Source organism: Felis catus, chromosome C1 (genome assembly GCF_018350175.1).
Source record: "Felis catus isolate Fca126 chromosome C1, F.catus_Fca126_mat1.0, whole genome shotgun sequence".
NCBI lineage: Eukaryota > Metazoa > Chordata > Mammalia > Carnivora > Felidae > Felis > Felis catus.
Window position 1 is genome coordinate 806,206 of NC_058375.1, and position 18,692 is coordinate 824,897.

At 64.7% G+C, this 18,692-nt stretch overlaps 3 protein-coding genes across 5 annotated transcripts in view; 1 reads left to right on the forward strand and 2 right to left on the reverse strand.

Annotated features, from left to right (window-relative positions):
• Positions 1–3,038, forward strand: CALML6 (calmodulin like 6). Of its 3 annotated transcripts, XM_045034938.1 has the most exons (5): positions 936–1,510; positions 2,189–2,363; positions 2,480–2,624; positions 2,702–2,802; positions 2,875–3,038. In XM_045034938.1, exons 1-5 carry the CDS (start codon positions 1,508–1,510, stop codon positions 2,919–2,921), a joined length of 471 nt encoding a protein of 156 aa, XP_044890873.1. In that variant the 5' UTR covers positions 936–1,507; the 3' UTR covers positions 2,922–3,038. The 3 variants fall into 3 exon arrangements, with proteins under 3 accessions (XP_023113730.1, XP_023113729.1, XP_044890873.1); XM_023257962.2 differs by lacking the exon at positions 936–1,510 and adding an exon at positions 1–442 and having other exon boundaries at positions 2,702–3,038; XM_023257961.2 differs by having other exon boundaries at positions 931–1,510; positions 2,702–3,038.
• On the reverse strand, positions 3,037–5,156 carry TMEM52 (transmembrane protein 52). The gene is made up of 5 exons (XM_019836007.3): positions 5,043–5,156; positions 4,914–4,957; positions 4,761–4,820; positions 4,020–4,198; positions 3,037–3,940 (listed from the first exon to the last, which is right to left on the reverse strand). Exons 1-5 carry the CDS (start codon positions 5,106–5,108, stop codon positions 3,765–3,767), a joined length of 525 nt encoding a protein of 174 aa, XP_019691566.1. The 5' UTR covers positions 5,109–5,156; the 3' UTR covers positions 3,037–3,764.
• A 2,531-nt stretch (positions 5,157–7,687) lies between these two features.
• The window catches only part of CFAP74 (cilia and flagella associated protein 74), a 65,495-nt gene continuing 54,490 nt past the window's right edge, over positions 7,688–18,692 (reverse strand). Inside the window, exons 24-40 of the mRNA XM_045034865.1 lie at positions 18,296–18,469; positions 17,390–17,523; positions 15,316–15,592; positions 14,266–14,364; positions 13,085–13,221; positions 12,982–13,000; positions 12,314–12,675; positions 12,038–12,147; positions 11,874–11,929; positions 11,621–11,740; positions 11,229–11,384; positions 10,236–10,368; positions 9,399–9,553; positions 9,038–9,170; positions 8,680–8,810; positions 8,336–8,470; positions 7,688–8,191 (exon numbers count right to left, since the gene is read on the reverse strand). Coding sequence (XP_044890800.1) covers positions 8,090–8,191; positions 8,336–8,470; positions 8,680–8,810; positions 9,038–9,170; positions 9,399–9,553; positions 10,236–10,368; positions 11,229–11,384; positions 11,621–11,740; positions 11,874–11,929; positions 12,038–12,147; positions 12,314–12,675; positions 12,982–13,000; positions 13,085–13,221; positions 14,266–14,364; positions 15,316–15,592; positions 17,390–17,523; positions 18,296–18,469 — 2,433 coding nt within the window. The 3' untranslated portion in view covers positions 7,688–8,089. The remainder of the gene's footprint in view (positions 8,192–8,335; positions 8,471–8,679; positions 8,811–9,037; positions 9,171–9,398; positions 9,554–10,235; positions 10,369–11,228; positions 11,385–11,620; positions 11,741–11,873; positions 11,930–12,037; positions 12,148–12,313; positions 12,676–12,981; positions 13,001–13,084; positions 13,222–14,265; positions 14,365–15,315; positions 15,593–17,389; positions 17,524–18,295; positions 18,470–18,692) is intronic.

Sequence of the window (18,692 nt, forward strand, 5' to 3'; positions counted from 1 at the left end):
AAACCCTTCGCGGCAACACCTTACCAGTGTCTGGACAACTCTGGGCACCGGGGCCCTGGCGAGAGCCGTGAAATCAGCCGTCAGGCCGTCCTGCTCCTGGCGCCCCGACTCTGTCTTGCTCTCGGTCCCCACTGACTTCCTCACGCGTGGTTTGGGCTCATAGATGTGACTAGTGTCACGGAAGAGCTGTCGTACTTCGGACTCCTGTTCTGGTTTGACATCTTCGAGGGAAGGGGTGGGAAAGTCTTTCCTCCTCATCACCAAGCCTGGAGCCAGCGGGCCGGAGCAAGCAGCCAGGGCAGAGGCGGGCCACCCCCCAGACCTGGGGCCAGCTTTTGCTGTGCCCCTGTCCCCGAGGCCCGTTGGTCTTGTGCCCACCGGAGCCATCCCGTCCGTCAGCACAAATCTTGCGGCCTCAGCAGCTGGCCTGGGCCTCAGCGGGGTAAGTCCCGGAGGCTTCGGATACCCGGTCAGGCCCAGAGCCGAGCAGGCGGGGCCGGGCACACCCCACCTGCTCGGATCCGTCAGGCGGGCGTGTGCCCACGTGACTCCGGGGGCCGTGCACGGGGGTGGGGGCGATTAGGTGGGAGCCCATCTGCGACCCTCCCCGGTGCAGGGGGGCCGGAGGCAGGGACGGGAGGCGCCCCTCAGCCCATGGGGCTCTGACCAGCACCTGCCAGCCTCCGAGCCCTGTGCCCACTGCCGGCGGGTGCGGGGAGCAGGGAGGCGCTCGCTGGACGTGACGGGGTGTGTGTGAGGGCTCAGCACACGTACGCAGGTGTGTGTGCCGCTGAGACATCTTGTCACCGAACAGCCTGGCCACGAGGCTCCCCTGAGAGCCAGCTTTGCTGTTCTGAGTGGAAGGGAGGTCAGGTTTCTCGGAGAAACCCCAGAATAGCCTCTGGCCGCGCAGAGGAAACCTGGTCTGGCCTCCCGGGAGCCGGTGAAGCGCCCTGGTCCTGTCTGTCCCACCCCCTCTTGCCTCCACCCCATGGCCAGCTGTCTCCTCCCTGGGCTGCAGACCCCCAGCCCCTTCTGCGAGGGGTGGGGGTGGGGGTGCTCCGGCCTGGTGTGTTCTCCCCACCTGCCTTCAGAGAGTGCCTGCGAAGCATCTGGCCCGCGGGGATACGAGAGTGTCACCTGGCCAGGGTGGGCATCCCAAAGAACCCTCGCAACTGAAGCGATGACAGGCTGAGAGGGTTCTGAGGCAGAACGGCTGAGGCTGGGGCAGGGGCCTTACCTGGGACCTAGGATCCGAGGGGGAGCTTTGGGGTGAGGGGATGCCCAGGCCAGGGCAGGCCAGAAAGGGGCTTTGTGGGTCAGGGCCAAACCTGCCCCCAAATAGGGCTGTGGGATCTCCTGGCCATACAAGGCTCTTGGAATCTGGACCCTGGGGACCCCAGGCAGCTGGGCCCAGCTAAAACGCTGCCGACTGTGCCCATACCTCGTACTGTGTGCACAGCAGATCTGGTGCCACCGAGGGGTGTTCTCCCAGCCAGCCACAGACATGGTAAGCCTGGTCCCGGCACCCGGCGGAGCCACGGTGGGCTTTGGGGTGGTGGAACGGGAGCTGGGGGCAGGGCCCAGGGGGAGAGAGGACGGGTCAGTGCCTCCAGGCACCGGCACGGGCTAGAGGGAAGGGGCGGAGTGGGGGCTTCGCCGGCTGCTGACACCACCCTCGCGCTGGGGGCCGGGACAGAGCAGCCCTTTCTGAAGGCTGCGATGGCAGGGACAGGCAGGGCTGTCGGGGGCTAGACCACCCCTGGAAACGCCAGAACAGGCTGGGGTCCTCCACCCTGACCTGTGTCGTGCTCCCCCACGGTGCCCTTCGCCCGGTCTCCCCTGGTGTCCCCTGCCTTCGTCCCAGAGACTGGGCCTGGCCCAGCCGGTCCTCCCTCCCGTGGCTGGCCCGAGCCTCGGTGTCCCACACCTGGTCTCTACCCCTCGTGCCCGTCCCTCTACCCTGCCTGGCGGACTCCCGCTCCCTCCTTGAGACCCGTCGCTTGTGCCACCTTATCCGGAAGCCGCTCTGGGCCGGGGGCCTCCTTTTGTAACCGCAGGCCTCGATGGGTTGCCAGACGGATGGACGGGGCGGGGTGCCTTGTGCCACATGTGCCGGGGCCTCCGAGCTGCCTCGGACGGAGGGGCAGAAGGGGGCCCTGGTGAAGCCGGGCGGCTGTCTCTGTAGACGGAGCGCCTGACGGCCGAGCAGATCAAGGAGTACAAGGGGGTCTTTGAGATGTTCGACGAGGAGGGCAACGGGGAGGTGAAGACGGCGGAGCTGGAGCGGCTCATGAGCCTGCTGGGCATCAACCCCACCAAGAGCGAGCTGGCTTCCATGGCCAAGGACGTGGACAGAGACAGTGAGGCCGGGCAGGGGGCAGGGGGCAGGGCGGCTGGGGGTCACCCGCGAGCGTGAGCGGGGAGGGCTGCAGCCGCCCGCCCTCACGCGGCCTGGCCCTCTGCTTGCTCCCTGCAGACAAAGGATTCTTCAACTGTGACAGCTTCCTGGCCCTGATGGGGATTTACTGGGAGAAGGCCCAGAACCAGGAGGGCGAGCTGAGGGCAGCCTTCCGTGTCTTCGACAAGGAGGGCAAGGGCTACATCGACTGGAACACGCTTAAGTAGGGCCTGGGGCTGGGCAGGGGGTGGGCGAGGGCCAGAAGCCTACGGGCTGTCACTCAGCGTGGGGGCCCCGCAGGTACGTGCTCATGAACGCAGGTGAGCCCCTCAATGAGGTAGAGGCCGAGCAGATGATGAAGGAGGCTGACAAGGACGGAGACGGAACCATTGACTATGAGGGTGAGTCGGGGACAGGCCTGGGAGCTGGGTGGCTGGGCCAGGCCGGTGGCTGACCTGTCCTCCTGCTCCCAGAGTTTGTGGCCATGATGACCGGAGAGTCCTTCAAGCTGGTCCAGTAGGAGCAGGTGCTATGGCCCTGGGAGGCCTGCCCGAAGAAGGCCACTGCCTGCTGCGGCCCACGCTGCTGCCCAGCCTGCCCCCCCCGCCCCCCCCGGCCAATAAACACTCCAGACAGACTCATGTGTGCTTTACTGTCCATAGCCCGGAAAGGAGGGGCTGACAGAGATGTGGGTCTGGAGAGAGGAGAGGGTTTTGTCCAGGCAGCCATGGCGCATGGCGCACGGCCCGTCCCTCCCGCTGCCCAGCTCTGGGCTCTGGACGGCAGCCTGAAGGCCAGGTTGGGGGCAGGGCGAAGACTACCATTTGCCCTGCCTGCCTGCATGGGGGAGGGGGGTGACCACCCACAGGCCCCTCCCGGAGCCCCTACAGAGGGAGATCACTTAGGGACAAATTTTATTCTGTCTCCAAAAGCCGGGGTTGTCACGGCCAGCCTGAGGCTTAGGCCTGTGGGGTTAGGGCTGAATGCAGCAGCCTTCGTGTGCATGCCTGTGTGTGTGTGCGTGTGTGTGTGTGTGTGTGTGTGTGTGGCCAACACGAGGCTGGCTGGCTTGGCTGCCTGGCGTTACATAGCAACGAGGCCAGGGCTGCAGCAATGTGCTGGACGGCCAGCCTTCCCTGGGGAAGGATGGTAGGGGTGTGCTGGGGGGTCCCTGGCTGCAAGTGCCCTCGCACCGGGTCCCTCTGAGCACGGGGTGGCTGGCAGCACTGGGAGGTTCAAGAGGACCCTCCTCTGCCTTTGAGGGGCACCAGGGCTACAGCCAGGGGTGCTGGGCACTGGAGCCTGGCTCCCGGGGCCCTGCTGATGTCTCTAGGCCTCAGGCCCCAGGGGGAGGACTGGGTTACTAAGAGGAGGGTGGCTCTTCCTGTCTGGGTTTGGACATCTTGACAGCCTCTTCGTAGGAGGGTGGCAGCTCAGGGGCATACGGGCTGTAGGCAGGAGGGGTCATGGAGTCGAGGTCCAGCTCCCCAAAGGGCAGAGGCAGCCGCGTGCCCAGCGGATACTGCACAGAACTGTAAGCTGCAGGGAACCAGAGTGGGTTTGTGTGGGGATAAGTCTGGCTCTCACTCGCCCCCCCACTCCCCCTGCAGGCACTCACAAGTCACAGTGCTGTGCACCGGGCTGTCACTGTCTGTAGGGCTGACCGTCAGGCCACAAGGCTGAGGTGTTGCTGGCAGGTGTGGCTGGGTGTGTGCCCGCTTCCGGAGGCAGCAGAACCGGACACAGCTGGCTGTGACCCCGCACAGCAGCAGCAGAAGGACAGCGAGTAAGATAAGCCTGTGCAGGGAGGAGCGGGAGCCTACCACTGGACTGACCCCTGGCCACCAGGAGCCTGCTCCCCAGGGGCAGTCAGGGCCCGACTGCCCAAGACAGGACAACGGGCAGGATAAAAGAAAACCAGAGAATGAGTGTCTCTCCGGGCCAGAGACCTTTCACCAGGCCAGAGCTGGGCCTGAGGAGCTGGCCCCTCCTGGCCTCTTGCTGCTGGGCCTGTCCTGGCTGTCTCCAGGGCTGGCCACAAGTGCCTTGGGCTCACTCCCAGGACACACTGTCCCAGGCCATCTGCACAATCCTGTGCCCAGACCGATGACCGCGCTCAAGGGGGCCTCCTGCAGGGGTGAGGAAGGAGGGGGTGGGAAGCAAGCGATGAAAGGAAGTCCAGCCAAGGGCCTGTGTGCCCAGAGCTGTCCGGGATCAGGGCAGGGCCCACGTGGGAGGCTGGCTGCCCTGGTGCTGAGGGCAGGAGGTCCTGGCGACTCGGCCGAGAGGGTTCGGGGTCTGGTGGGCCCGGCCAGGGGAGAACCGTCGGACCCGGCTCGGCGCCGAGGCCTCCACTTACCCCACGTGCCACAGGCTGCTCCAGCGGGCCTGGGGCGGGCACCTGCGGGGACGGCGGCACCTGGAGCAGGTGGGGCACCAGCAGGGTCGAGTGCCCCGCCCGAGCCTCCCGACAGGGCGGGGCCAGGCCCCGGCTCCCACCCCCCTGACTTACAGGTCCGAGGGGTCGCAGCTGGCGTCTCCGAAGCCCAGCGCCACCTGTGGGGACAGGGGTGAGCCCGGGCCGGGGCGCGCCGAGCTCACACCCGCCCCGCGGTGCCCGCGCCGAGCGCCGCCGACCCACCTGCGGCAGCTGCAGGAGCGGCGGCAGCAGCAGGAGCCCACGGGCGGCCGGCACCCCCACTACCATGCTCGGCACGGACAGGGAGCCTGAGCCCGCCCGCCGCGCCCCTTTATGGAGGCTCCGCCCCGCGCAGACCCCGCCCCACGACAGCCGAGCCGCTTCACGAGGCCCCGCCCCTGCAGGCTCCGCCCATCGGAGGCCCGGTCCCGTGGCCACACCCCGGAGCCCCTGACCTAGAGTCCCGCCCACTAGAGGCACCGCCCCTTGAAGCCGCGCCCAATGTGGGTCCCGCGGCAGGGCTGCGACAGCCGGGTCGTCTCCTCCGCGTCTCAGAGCCTCGGGTCGCGGGGTGGGGGAGGTTCTCGCCCTCCGCGCGGTGCAGAGCCCCCATCCCGGCCGGGCCAGGCCTGTCCTGCAGTCAGGCTCGGTGCGGACCGGGCCAGCCCTGTTGTGGCCAGGGCTGCACAGGGTGTGTGGCCTCGGAGGGTGGCGGCCAGGACACGTGTGGGCCAACTCACACACCGCGGCGCTCAAGGTGAAGGGTTTCAACAGTTAAGACTCTGGGGGGTTCTAAGCGTGTTGTTCAACGGTATTTATTTTGGTGGCGCGCTGCGGGCGCTCACTGCCTGGGGCTGCCCGGGCCAAGCCCACCCGGATTCCAACCCTGGCTCCCGGCCGTTGCAGTACCCTGGAAGCAAACCACGTTTCAGGCGCACTTCGCCTTGAAAGCCATGCTCAACCCAGGGAATGTGGCCTCTGTGGTGTCTGGGCCTGGCCGTGACAATGCCTGCTGTCCATTCTTCTAGGAAAGACTGGGGGCCATTTCTGGCACCTCCCCGCTCTTCTCACCAGGCTGAGTGCGCTCGTCAGTTTCCTCTCCCCTCTGCTCCACCACCGGTGGTCACGCTAAGGGAGGAGGTCCTACAGCAAGATGCAGGGTGGTCTGTCTTGTTTGGGGAGAGTGGGGGGGGGGGGTGGAAGCTACCTTTGACCTTTCTTTTCTTTTTCTTTTTTAAAAGTTATTTATTTTGAGAGAGAGAGAGCAGGGCAGGGGCAGAGAGAGAGGGAGAGAGAGAATCCCAAGCAGGCTCCATGCGGTCAGTGAAGAGCCTGATGGGGGGCTCGATCCCACAAGTTGTGAAATCTTGACTTGAGTTGAAACCAATAGTCAGACACTCAACCGACTGAGCCACCCAGGCACCCCCCCCCCCCCACTTTTGACCTGTCTTTCTTAATTGCACTCAAGACATACTCTACATGCATCTCCCCCATTGGGAGGGCCTCCTGGGCGTGGCTCTCCCACCTGGACCTGCCAGGCACCTGCTCTTTGATCTTGCTCGATCTTGACCTGGGCTTTGCCTGGAAGCTGTCCCACACCTCCAGGCTGTGCCAGGCCCCCCACCCCCACCCCCCACATGGGCCCCCTTGCTCACCCTGCTGTAGCCAAGCTGGCTAAGTTTGGCTCTTGACCATCTTTCCTCCTCCTTCTTGCCTTCACTGCCTTGGGAGGCCCAACTCAGGATGGGAGGGAGAAGGATGGACAGAAGTCCAGCTAGTGCACAGGAGTTCAGACAGAGCCTTGGCCAGTGAGTACCAGGGCCTGTTAGCAGGAGAGCTAGGCCGGGGTTTACAAGACAGTGGCTTACCCCTCCTGCCCACTAGCCAGAGCAGGACTCAAGGACCATGGCCTGCAGGGAGCAGGCCCTCCGGGAGCCTGGGTTTGGCCTGGGCTGCTGGACCTGCCTTCTCCTCTTACCTAGTGAGAAAGTGGCTTGGGCTATGGCTGGACAGCACTGGTGAGGGCACAGACAGAAGTCCTGCAAAACAGTACTTTAGGGTCACTGTCACTGGCCTGAGGTTAGGGAGATGGCAGGCTTCCGGGGATGAAGGGCACCAAGGAACTGGGGCTAGGGCAGGTGGCTCCAGGCTGGTATCCCAAAGCCTGTGCCCAGGATGGTCCCCAGATGCATCACACCCTCCATTCCTGCTCTCCTGGTGGCAGGTGCGAGACTAGGCTTGGTGGGTTGCGCATGCTGTGCATGGGGGGCCAGACTGGATGTGCTCTGTGGGGTCGCTGTCCAACCAGCACTATCCAGAAGGCAGGGGCTGGGGTATGGGTACATTCTGAGCTCCAAAAAGTATTGTATGGCCTGTGGGGGCTTCTACCTTGAAGGACCTGTTGGAGCCCAGAAGGCTGAGCCTGGACTCGTTCCAGAAAAATGGAAAACCAAACTCATGTTCTGGGTCTCACCCTGGACCCCAGCTTAGCTCTGAAGGAGGACACGAGCATGAGTCCCCCACATTTTGGTCCCTCCTTGCTTAGGGTCACCAGGGAACCTGAAACTTGGGAGCAGCAGAGAAGCCTAAGGGGTCACCCTGGCTTTGAAGCCGCCTGTACCCTTCTCCCTCCTTGATGGGCCTCCTAGGTCTGGGCTTGTCTCAACTCCAGCCCTCTACCCCCAGCACCCTGTCCTGCTAGCTGTTCCCCCAATGCTCCAGGCACCCACCCTCCAGAGGGGCAGAGTTCATCATATGGACTGATCTGTGTGCATGGTGGGGGTGGGGTGGGGTAGAAGGCACGGGGCTGCCTCCCCAGGGCTCTGTCCCCATCTCTCATTCAGTGTGCATCCCACACTGCAGGCCTGTACGAAGCAGCTCAGAAGGTTTATTGGCAGACTTGTGGGGGCAACTCTTCCCCACACCAGGGCTTCTAAAGGCTGGGCAGGAGGGTACTGGTGGGGCTGGGGGCTCTGAGGGGCTCAGGGTAAGAGTACGTGTGGGTAGGACTGGCCTTGTTGCCTTGTTCTCAGTGGGGCCAGGGAGGGGTGCTCTTGGCCTCTAGACTTGCTGGGTCCAGGTCAGCAGGAAGCAGCCATGCCTGCAGGGCTGGCGTGCCCCGGCCATAGGGCCATGAAGAGGGCTGCACGTTTGAATTTGCCCAGCAGGGGATGCCCAGGTCCCAGGCCTGCGGGTGGCTTGGCCTGGTTTGCGCACCACAGGAGGGCTTCAAGAGAGAGCAGGAGGTGTGTGGAGAGACTCCTGTGGCCTCAGGGGCCGCTCACCACCTGGGCTACAAAGAAGACCTTGTAAGTCTCCTTCACATCCCCCTTGAGCTGCAGCAGGGCTGACACCACGAGTGGATGATCCAGCTGGAACGGGCGGGGAGGAAGGAAGGAGCCCCTCAGTCGACTGCCCACCTCACCTGCCCAGGGCCCGCCCAACAGCCCCCAACCTGGGTGGGGCGGGGGTATCATCCCTCCCAGCGCTCCCTGGCCAGAGTCTGTGGCACCTACGTCAAAGTCTGCGGGTGGCAGCCAGGAGATGCTGATGGTCTTGGTCTGGCCACGCTCCACGAAGCCTCTGGAGGGCTCAATGGTGAAGCCCTTGTGCTGCAGAGATGCGGCACCGTCCAGGCTGAACTCGACGGTCTGCAGGGCACTGGCGTTACAGGTAGGCCGGCAGGTCGGGCACAGCGCCCAGGAAGCAGTGTGACAGGGGTCGAGGATGCCCGACTCCACCTGCCCTCTCAGCCCTGACCGGCAGGCTGCCCACCCACATCCACCAAGGGGCAAGGCCAGGAGGGACCAGGCTACCCAGGGCAGGGGACGCTGCAGAGGGGCCGGGTGGACCTGGTCACCTTCTTTGGAGACAGCTGGGTGGTCCGGATGCAGCCCACCTGCAGCTCTCGGGTGGCAGGAGGGGCTGGCATGTCTGTGTCCAGCTGGACGTAATCCAGGGTCACCAGGATGGGCTTCAGCTCCTCGGCTTCTGGAGAGAGAGGACCCGGCTGGGGGCCAGTGTGTGGGGGGCTGTGCCACCCGGGGCGTGAGGGAGGTGCCTAGGGGTTAGCTGGTCCTCAGGAAATCGCCCTCCGGGGGATGGGCCAGAATGCCCACCCCACCCTTCAGGCTTCCTAGGTCTAAGGGTGCAGGCGGGCAGCTCCTCCTACTGTCCTCACACCCCACGAGGGGGCTCCCACACCTCAGAGAACACACCTTCTCTGTGCTCAGGGTCGCAGGTGGGGATCACGGTCAGGGACTCCACAGGCACGTCCAGGGGGTCTCCACCCTCTACGAACATCATGTGCTCACGGGCCGCGCCCTTCAGAAGAATCTGGTGGGAGAGTTTCTGGGGACAAGGACCATAGCAGTCTCGTTCCAAGTCCCCGTGACGGGTCTCCAGGAGGAAGGGGGCCCGTGGAACCGGGGACAGTGGGCTCTCCACTTGACGACACCCAGCCCGGCGTGGAGCCCTCAGGCACGGGCCGGGGTCTCCAAAGGGGGGCAGGCAGGGAAGGCCGGAAGGGCCCCGGACACGCGGGAAGGGGGGGTCGAGCCGAGGCTCGTGGAGCCGCACCTTTCCGAAGAGCACCACCTGCAGCCTGTCGGAGAAGTAACGGCTCTCGTGGTCCGGGCTAAAGGTCACGGTGAAGTCCTGCGTCTTGCCGGGGTCTATGACGCCCTCGACGGGGATCACGCTGAACACGCTCTGGCCGCTGTGGTTTTGGGTGCCTGCGGGAAGGTCGGCAACGTGCGGGTCCCTTGCTCCGCCTGCAGCGCCCCTCCCCAGCCCGACGCTCTGGCCCCCAACCAATCCACTGCCCGCAGCGCCCCCCCCCCCCCCCCGCCGCAACCCCCCCCGCCCCGCCCCTGCCCTGCGCTCCACCCCTGTCCCGTCCCCGCCCCACCCGGGCCGTGCCCCCCCCCCCCCCGCCCCAAGCTCCACCCTGTCCCGCCCCCCACGCCAACCCTGCCCCGGGCCGCGCTCTCCCCAAGCTCCACCCCCTCCCCTCCCCCACCACTCCTGCCCCACCCGGACCGCGCCCCGCCCCAAGCCCCACCCCTGCCCCGTCCCCGCCCCACCCAGGCCGCGCCCTCCGCCCCAAGCTCCACCCCTGCCCGCCCCCCCGCCGAGCCCCACCCGGGCCGCGCCCCCTCGCCCCAAGTTCCACCCCTGCCCGCCCCCCCGCCGAGCCCCACCCCTGCCTCCCGCTCAAGCTCCACCCCTCCCCCGCCCTCCGCCCCACCCGGGCCGCGCCCCGCCTCAAGCTCCACCCCTGCCCCGTCCTCGCCCACCTCACCACCGGCCGCGCCCCCCGCCCCAAGTCCCACCCCTGCCCCGCCCCCAGGGCTCGCTCTCCGCTCGCACCTGCGCTCCCCAGCAGCCGCCCGGCGCCCCCGCCCACCAGCTCACCCACGACTTCAGTCCTCTGGGCCGGAAAGGCGAGGAACTGCGGCAGCCGCTGCTGGCTTTTGCCCCTCCTGGAGCTGGAGAGGCTGTCCAGCTGCATGGAGAACCTGATGGGCAGCGCCGAGCTGTTCTGCAGCTGTGAGGACAGGGACCTTCAGCGCACTGCCGTCCACCGCCGGCGCGCGGGTCACTGCGAAGGGGGTCTCAGCTCGCCCTCGCTGGGGGTCACGCCCTGCTGGCTGTCCAGCCGCCCTCCGGCCCAACCATTTTCGCCTTGCTCCCGGCACTTTCCTGGGCTGCTGGTCCATCTCACCCAGCCTCACGTTACCCCCCTTTCCCGGCCGGTGCGCCCAGCCCCCTCCACGCGCCTCGGGGAGGGAAACTCCGTGGTGGTGCGCCTTGGGCTCCACAGCGCCCCCCTCTGCCAGGCTCAGGCTGGCCTTCAGCTGAACCAACACCCTCCCCCGTCTCTGAGAGTGCCCCTCCTCGACACTTCAGGGAATCCCTGTCCTGGACCCGGTGCCAGGTCCCGACCTAAGCCGGTGGAGGAAGCAGTTGGCTGCTTGATACCAAGGCTGGTGAGTCCCTCAGACACTGGAGAGACATGGGGAGCCAGGCCTGCCCTCCCACAGGGGGTGGGAGGCCACAGGGCAGTGTCACGTCACCAGGAAAGTCTGTAACCCCACCCCCACCCTCCACAGCAGTGCCCGAGCTGAGCTCCTCCTCATCCGAGGTGGGGTGGCTCCTGCAAAGGCCCTGAGGCAGGAAGACAGGGAGCACGAAGAGGCAGAGCTGGTGAGACGTGGAGGGAGGGGCACTCAGCCTTCCCCCTGCTGGACTGGGCAGTGGAGGCGGTAGCTGCTGGAGGTAGGGGCTGGATAGGGGGGGCCTGCACCTCCACTAGCTCCCCTACCAAGGCGGGTCTGACCCCTCCCAGGGTGGAGCCCTCTCCTAGGAGGCCAGGGCAGGCACCAGGTCCCCCGTGACGTGTTTCACCTTGAAGCTGGAGGACGCAGACTCTCCGGCAATCACGTAACCCATGTCGAGGACGTCCCCTTCAATGGAGCACGTGATCGTGGATGCCACGCCAGTGCCCACGAGGGTCAGAGACAGCGTGTCTCTCTTGGTGATGATGTCCAGTGTTTCTCGGGCCTGAGAAGACCACGTCCATTAGCACGGAGCAGACATCTGTCAGAGGCGTGTGCTGGGGCTCTGGGAGCAGCTGGGTCCGGGCAGACTGGAGCAGAGTGATCTGAGCTCCCTAGCCTCCTCCTGCTTGCCCGCCAGAGGTGAGGCCCGGCGGCGGGGGGGAGGGGGGGCGGTGCGGGGGACCCACTGCCTCCGGGGACCCAAGCGCACGGGCTGCAGCATGTGGGCCCGGGACTCACCAAGATGCTCTCCCGGGGAGAGAAGGACAGCGTCAGGACCTGGGTCTCGCCTGCAGGCAGCTTGCCGATGGGGGTCAGCAGGATGAAGGGGCCACTGGGGTTCAGCACAGAGAACTCCACCTGTGGCCCGGTGTCAAGGAGAGGTGGCAAGAGCAGGGCTGCAGCCCCCCCCCACCCCCCAGCTGCTCCCTCCCGCCCCCGCGAGCCACCTGGGTCCCCGCGAGCTTCCCGGGCTGGGTGTGGACAAGGATACGGTGAGGTCCTCGGGGGAGATGTTCTGGATGGAGACCTTTTTTATGCCACGGTGTCCTGAAATGGGATGGTGGAGTCAGAGGCCCGGGGGTGGGGGGCGGGCACCCAGGCCTGGGCCCCCGGGGCGGGGGTGTGCCTGGGGGGCTGGGCCCAACTGGGGCTCACCTACAGCGATGTCACCGAAGTTGAAGATGGTTTTGCCTTTGTCGGAGGTCACCACGAGAGACGGTGCCACGGCTGGACACCACAGCTCCAGGTACAGGGTATTGTGGGGACTGGGGGTGGGGCAGGGTGCGCTGAGGGCGCTGTGCTCTGCACCCCGCCCTCGCCTGCCCGCTTCAGCCTCCGGGCCCTTCCCTCCGGGCCCCCAGAACTGGTTCGTAGCAGAGGATGGACAGCCACTTTCTGGAAGACACCCCCTCCCCCACCAGCGCACTGCACCTGAAGCTCAGGGGTTCCATCCCCTTCCTGTCTTCAGTGTCACCACTGGCAACGACACAGGGAACCACAAACTTGTCAAACCTCCCCTGGAAAGATCTGGCCAGGGTGGCCTGGGCAGCCTGGTACTCGTCCGAACTGGAATTAAGCAGCAGCGCACACTCACGCCCCTGTACCCACACCGTCCCCAGAAGCCCCGGGGGGCCCTGCCACACTCTCCCGGGCCCCGGGCCGGAGGGGTAAGGGGCAGCTTCCGGGGGCTCTGCCCGGCTGTGGCCGTCCCAGGTATGTCTGACCAGCTGGCTTTCCCACCCTTCCCTGCTTGCTGGGGGGCCCTCCCCTACCCCAGGGTGCCGATCAGGCACCTAACCGGAGGGCCACGTTCCTGGGGCCCCAGGCAAGGGTCCAGGGTGGGCAAGTGACTCGAGCCCATCAGTGCTCTCCCAGCCTCACTCTGCACCCGGGGAGGCTGGGGTTGCCGAGCTGGGAATACAGGGGTCAGGGACAGCAGGGTCTCCCCCAGCCCGCGGCGTGAGGCTGTGCACAGGGACACCGGGCCCAGGAGAATGCGGTGGGCAGATGCCTCGGAAGCCAGAGCTTGAGGGGCCTCGAGGCGGTGCCCAGATTCAACTGTGTCTCAAGCCGGCCCAGCCCTGGACTTGCGGTCACACCAGCTCTGCTCCAGGCCGTCTGTGGGGAAAGTCTCCATGGGGGTCAGGGTGGGGTCTCATCAGACGGGGCCCGGAGGGAGGTGTGGCCTTCTCTTGGGCCTACCTGGGCTTGAGGTCCAGTTTCTGCAGCTTGGCGGCCTGGGTGGTGGAGGCCCGGGGCGGGTGGTCCCGGCCCTGCAGCCGCAGCGTGGAGGACTGTCTCCTTAGGTCCTTCCTCTGGGTGACCGTGTCTTTGCAGGGCTGCGGGGTGGAGGCCAGCCCTGCTCAGCCCAGCAGGGGCTATGAGGGGGAGCTGTGGCCCCCGGCGGACTGACTCCTGCAGGAACCCCAGGGGCATGGGTTCGAAGGGGGTGGGGACCCAAACACCAAGCGGCTTCATCAGGAAGACTGACTGCAGGTGCAACGGAGACAGGTGAGTGTCCAGAGGGAGACACAGGCTCCCAGTGCAGAGACCCCCGTGGGCCTGTGCACCAACTCGTGTTTGCCCTCAGCAACAAGGGAACTGAGGCAAAAGAGGGGTAAAGGGTTGCCCAGGACCCGGGGTCCTCCTTCCTGGTGCCTTTTCCCCTCGCTCACTGCAGGGAGGCAAGGGCTTCTTCCCCCCGTGTGTGCTGGAGCAGCTCAAGGTGGCACGAGACGCTGGACGAGTGTGCGTCCCCAGGGCAGCAGTGGGCGGGCGTCGCTCTAGGCCATGTGACTGCACAGCTCTGTGGGTCCGTGGGACCCCCTCTCCTGGCAGGAGCCCATGTACTGCAACCTCTCTGGGGCTGGCTGGGGCAGCGGGGCCTGGCCCTTGGTGGGGTTTATCCCTGGGCTGATACTTTCAAGTTCACATTTTTGTGTGTGTTTATTTATTTGAGAGAGAGAGAGCCAGGGGTGGGAGGGGTGGGCAGAGGATCCAAAGCAGGATCCGAAGCAGGTGGATGCTGTCAGCACAGAGCCCGACACGGGGCTCGAACCCACGAACCGTGAGATCACGACCCGAGCCGAAGTCGGACGCTCAGCCCACCGAGCCCCCCGGCGCCCCTCAAGTTTACATGTGTGAGGCTGTTTTCATGGGCTTTCCTTTCCGGTTGTAAGAAGCCACACCTGCCCATCAGCGTGCCCTGCCGTGGTTCGCCCTCTGGGGACCCAGCCTGCCTGGTGACCCAGCAGTGCTGCCGGCAGGCTGGCCCGGGTCCGGGAGCCTCAAGTGGTGCTGGTGTTCGGCTGAAAGCCTTTGTGCAGGAAGCCTCAGCCCCCCAGCCTGTGCCCCACACCCTTCTCCTCCATGTCCCCACGTACCGACTTGACCTCCGCTTCTTTGGTCAGGGTCTGGAGGGCTTCCTGGAGGATCAGCTTGGTGGGGAGCACGGGCCGGAAGGCCACCTGGACCAGGCACCTCTGCAGAGAGAGGAGCCCGGAGCCCGGAGGGCGGAGCTGGCTCCCTCCGGTGCCCCGCCCTCCTCAGCTCCCGCTGTGCCCCTCCCCTGGGTGCCCCCAGGTCAGGCTCGCTGACACTCCTGTGGGGTTTCAGCTCGTGAAGGCCCTTTCCAGGGAGGTGCTCCCCGAGCACTGCCCCTGGGGGCTTGGGTAGGTTCCAGTGCCTGATCATCCCACTCTTACCATGTAGGGTGGGGGGGCCGGCGACGGAGACCCCGCCCACAGCTCACGAGGCCGAGTGAGAAAGGAAACCGTGTTCAGCTGTCCACCCTAACCTGTCTCTGTGGCTGGTGCAGCTGCGGGGCAGCCCCGGGCCCCACGGAAGCTCATCCTAGGTGTCCCCGTGCTCGGGACACCATACGGCAGAGCAGGTGGCATGGGTTGGGGGGAGAGAATAAAGGAAAGAGGGAGGGAGAGAAAGGGAGGGAGCACAGAAGCCAACTGCAACACCCCTTTTGGGGACCCATACTTAGGCAGTATTGGCTAAATTTAAAGAAACGCATTTTAAAGAACCACGCTAATTGAAACCTGCCAGGGTCCAGGAGTCCCCAGCACCTTCACATGCCCCTCCTTACTTGGCCCTTGTGGCAGCCACCCCAAGCCCCAGGAGGCTGGGGTGGCCCTGGGACTGGCTGAGAGGAACCACTGCCTCCAGGCCCCCTAGCTCTGTCGGGCAGAGCAGAGGCAGGAGAGCCCTTCTCAATGGAGTGGACGGACACCCTGCCCTTCTGGTGACCAGGCCCTCTGTGCCCAGCTGCTGGGAGGTCCGAGGGTCTGTGTGCCCTCAGTCCCAACTGCCAGAGCCCCCAGGCAGGTGCTTGCGGGGTCAGCCGCCCGCGGGTGCCCCTGCCTCTGGGGCCGGGCCGGGCCTCCCCCGTCCCCGCCCGGCCCACCTGGGGGGCCCACACCTGCCTTTCCTGGCAGCACGGTCCCCACCAAGGGCGAGATGGTGATGGGCGAGTCGGGGGGCGGCAGGAACTCGAAGGTCGTGGGCCCCACGGGAGAGACGTCCTCAGAGCCGACTCGGGGAGCGGAGTGAGTCAGTGAGCTCATGCTCACGTGAGAGTTGATGACGTACAGCGTGGCCACGGATGTGTGGTACAGGGACGTGGCTGCAAACTTGACCTGGTAGTGGGACAGCCCCAGGGGCGGGCGGACGCCCACGGCTCGGCACGACAGCTTGAAGCACCTGGAAGAGCAGGTGTGGGCGGCTCAGAGGAGGTGCTGGCCGTGGGGCCGGGTGCTGTGGGAGGTGGCCTCCAACGGAGACGGTGGCTCAGGTTTTGCTATCTCATTGACGAATTTTACTATCTTTTGAAAATACCACAGACCCCTGCACACATTTAAAGTGGACAGTTAAAAATTTCATCCCAATTTGCTGAGGAGGGAATTTCTGGCTTATTTTTGTTAGACACTCATTGACACTTGAAAATAAGACGGATAGGGGCGCCTGGGTGGTTCAGGCTGTGATTGCACGGTTCGTGAGTCCGAGCCCCACGTCGGGCTCTGTGCTGACAGCTCGGAGCCTGGAGCCGCTTAGGATTCTGTGTCCGCCTCTCTCTCTGCCCCTCCGCTGCTCACGTTCTGTCTCCCTCTCTGTTTCTGTCTCGGTCTCTCTCCAAAATAAACATTAAAACAATAAAACTGATAAACTGCTCTTTAAATACGAGCACAGGAATCTATAAACCCTAGTGAGTTCATTTCTGTCATTACCTGTCTCAAACAAAGACAGGTAGGCCACACACCTCCGTGGTGTGGGTGTGTTTGTTCGTGGGCGAGTGTTCTTGGACCACGTGTGATCAGACTGGAATATGAATAAAATAAAATAACGTATTAAAAAAAAAAAAGAACAGATATTTGTTACTTTAGCTGGTGGAATGTTTACACTCCAGATCTTCGAACCCTGATTGCTACTATGCTCTCCTCGTTGGATTTCATCCTAATTACGCATATTTTAATGCTTTAAAGGCTGATGTCGACACTGCTCTGTGATGGTAATGTTGCTCATATGTTGAAATATTGAAATGTATTTTTTTGTGTCGTGGGACCACAGGCTCTAAATGTTAAAACAGATCCTTGTGGGTGGAGAGACACTGGGGTTATTGTTAGGGATGAAGTGCAGGACTCAGTACATACACAAACTCTGCACTTCACCCCCTCAACTCTTCCCACCCGTGGACTCATCCCTGCTCCCCCACGAGTCTGTCAGATCCCAGGTGGCCACGGCTCCTGCCCATGGTCACATGCCCGGGACCAGAAGAGGTTTGGCCCGTGGGCCCTGGCCAGCCCGACCCCACCCGGGGCCGCCCAGGCCCCCAGGCGGGACCAGACAGGCTAGCACGCAGGTGGGGACAGGAGAAGAGTCAGGGTTAGAGGCGGGTGGGCGGCGTGGCTCTGTGGGGAGGTGGTCCAGCGCCCGGCTGGACACCCGCACAGGACAGTGAGGACGTTCCTCACTGGGGACTGATAGTCTCGGGCAGCAACAGGAACCGGCCCCTCATCCCGGACCACCCGGTCTGCATCCTGTTCGATTTCTCTCCCTACCACTTCCTCTGTCCCGTCTGTCAGGGTGGGAACGGGAGGCTCAGGGAGGTCCAGGGTCTGTTCCCGTCACACAGCATGTCAGCACAAGTGGGGCTCATGTCCAGGTCCTCCTGAGTGCAGAGAGGCAATCTACACACCACACACACTCGCACACGTGCATCCACACACAATGCACACACGTCCACACGTGTGTGCTCCCATGCTCTCATGCACATGTACTCACACACACACAGGCACGTGCGCACGCACGCACACAGATGGGCGAGCTGGCCTGGCGTGCGAGGCTCCGGATCCCAGGAGCCTGTGCCTGGGTCTGAAGTCCCTGCAGCCAGCAGTGTCTCCGCCCAGCCCTGCGGTCAACCCGGCCGCCAGCGCTCGAGGACGGAGCCAGCTGAACCTGCCGAACGGGGCCCTCTGCGCGCCCCTCGCCTGCCAGGCTCACCGGTTGATCTCCGACTTGCAGACGAGCTCGAAGTTGTACTCCTTGGCCTTGGTGGGCTGGAAGATCACGTCAAGTTGCAGCGTTTCCAGCGGCAGGATTGTCCCAAACCCGTCACTGGGCTGGACGTCCACAAACTGGCGGATGGAAAACCGTCAACGCCGAAGTGAGAACACGGTGATCTGGGGCTTATTGCGGGGGCTGCGTGGACACGCGTGGCAGGGGTGTGAGCGCATGTGTGTGCGCATGGGTGTATAAGTGCGTCTGCGAGGATGTGTCTGTCTGTCCGGGCATGTGTAAGCATGTCTGTGTGTGGAGGAGCGACCGTAGACCAGCACGTGAGTGTTTGTGAGCACGTTCGTGTGTACGTGAGTGTCGGCATGTCTGGAGCATGTCTGTCACCACACGTGTGGTCACGGGTATATGCGAGCACGTCTATGTGCATGTGTGAGCGTGTGCGTGTACGTGAGCACACCCCTGTGAGTGTGATGTTCATGCATGCATACGTGTGTCTGCATACATGTAAGTGGAGGGTGGGTGGGGTGGGGGGGGGCAGCCTGGTCTGAGCCCCATCCCGGATGCCCTGCAGGGCCAGGCAGGCAGGAGTTCTGGAAGGAAGGGAGGGAGGGAGTCCCGAGTCCTGGCAGGGCAGCGGGCCAGAGAGGGAGGGAGAGGCTGGGACAGAGAGAGGTGAGGTGAGGCAGTGGTGCGGGCAGTGGGGATGAGGAGAGGGACGGGCAGTGGGAGATGCCAGGCCGAGGCTCTTGGTGTGGGCGTGGGGCCTGGGGAGGGGTGAGGCCATCTGGTGCTGGGTGCCCGGACCCTGGGGTGGCAGCTGCTCCGGTACGTCCCCAGAGCTTCCCGACTCTGTCCCCGCACCCTGTGCCCCTCCCCGACCGAGTGAGGTACCTTGGGGAGCCCGACGAATCCAAAACCCTGGGGCAGGAGGGAGAGGTTGCAGAGGCTGACTTGGGTTCTGACGGCCTCGTACACGGTGCAGTGGCCAAAGTCCACTGCCGAGGGGCTGAGCTCCAGGTCCGAGGTGGTGACCACTGCGTGTACCGTAAACCCCACCGGCTTGATCTGAAGCGCAAAGGGCGAGTGGGCGCCGGTCACTGCCCATCCGTCTCCGCAAGTGTTTCCACCGACAAGGAGGGCACAAGCATTGTGTCCACCTGGCAGCCGACGGTGTGCCCTTTCCCAGACACGAGACTCTCTGTCTCGGCCACTTCCCTGTGGTGCCTGACTTGGGAGGGCACGGAAGCAGGTGCCAAAGAAGAGGGGAGGAGCCTCAGGTGGGCGGGGC

Coding starts and splice junctions, on each gene's coding strand:
- CALML6 (XM_023257961.2), top strand. Junction 2,364..2,479: donor CAAGGACGTGGACAGAGACA/GTGAGGCCGGGC, acceptor TGCTCCCTGCAG/ACAAAGGATTCTTCAACTGT. Junction 2,625..2,701: donor ATCGACTGGAACACGCTTAA/GTAGGGCCTGGG, acceptor GGGGCCCCGCAG/GTACGTGCTCATGAACGCAG.
- TMEM52 (XM_019836007.3), bottom strand. CDS start 5,108: ATGGTAGTGGGGGTGCCGGCCGCCCGTGGGCTCCTGCTGCTGCCGCCG. Junction 4,958..5,042: donor CGCTCCTGCAGCTGCCGCAG/GTGGGTCGGCGG, acceptor CTGTCCCCACAG/GTGGCGCTGGGCTTCGGAGA. Junction 3,941..4,019: donor GGTGCACAGCACTGTGACTT/GTGAGTGCCTGC, acceptor GGTTCCCTGCAG/CTTACAGTTCTGTGCAGTAT.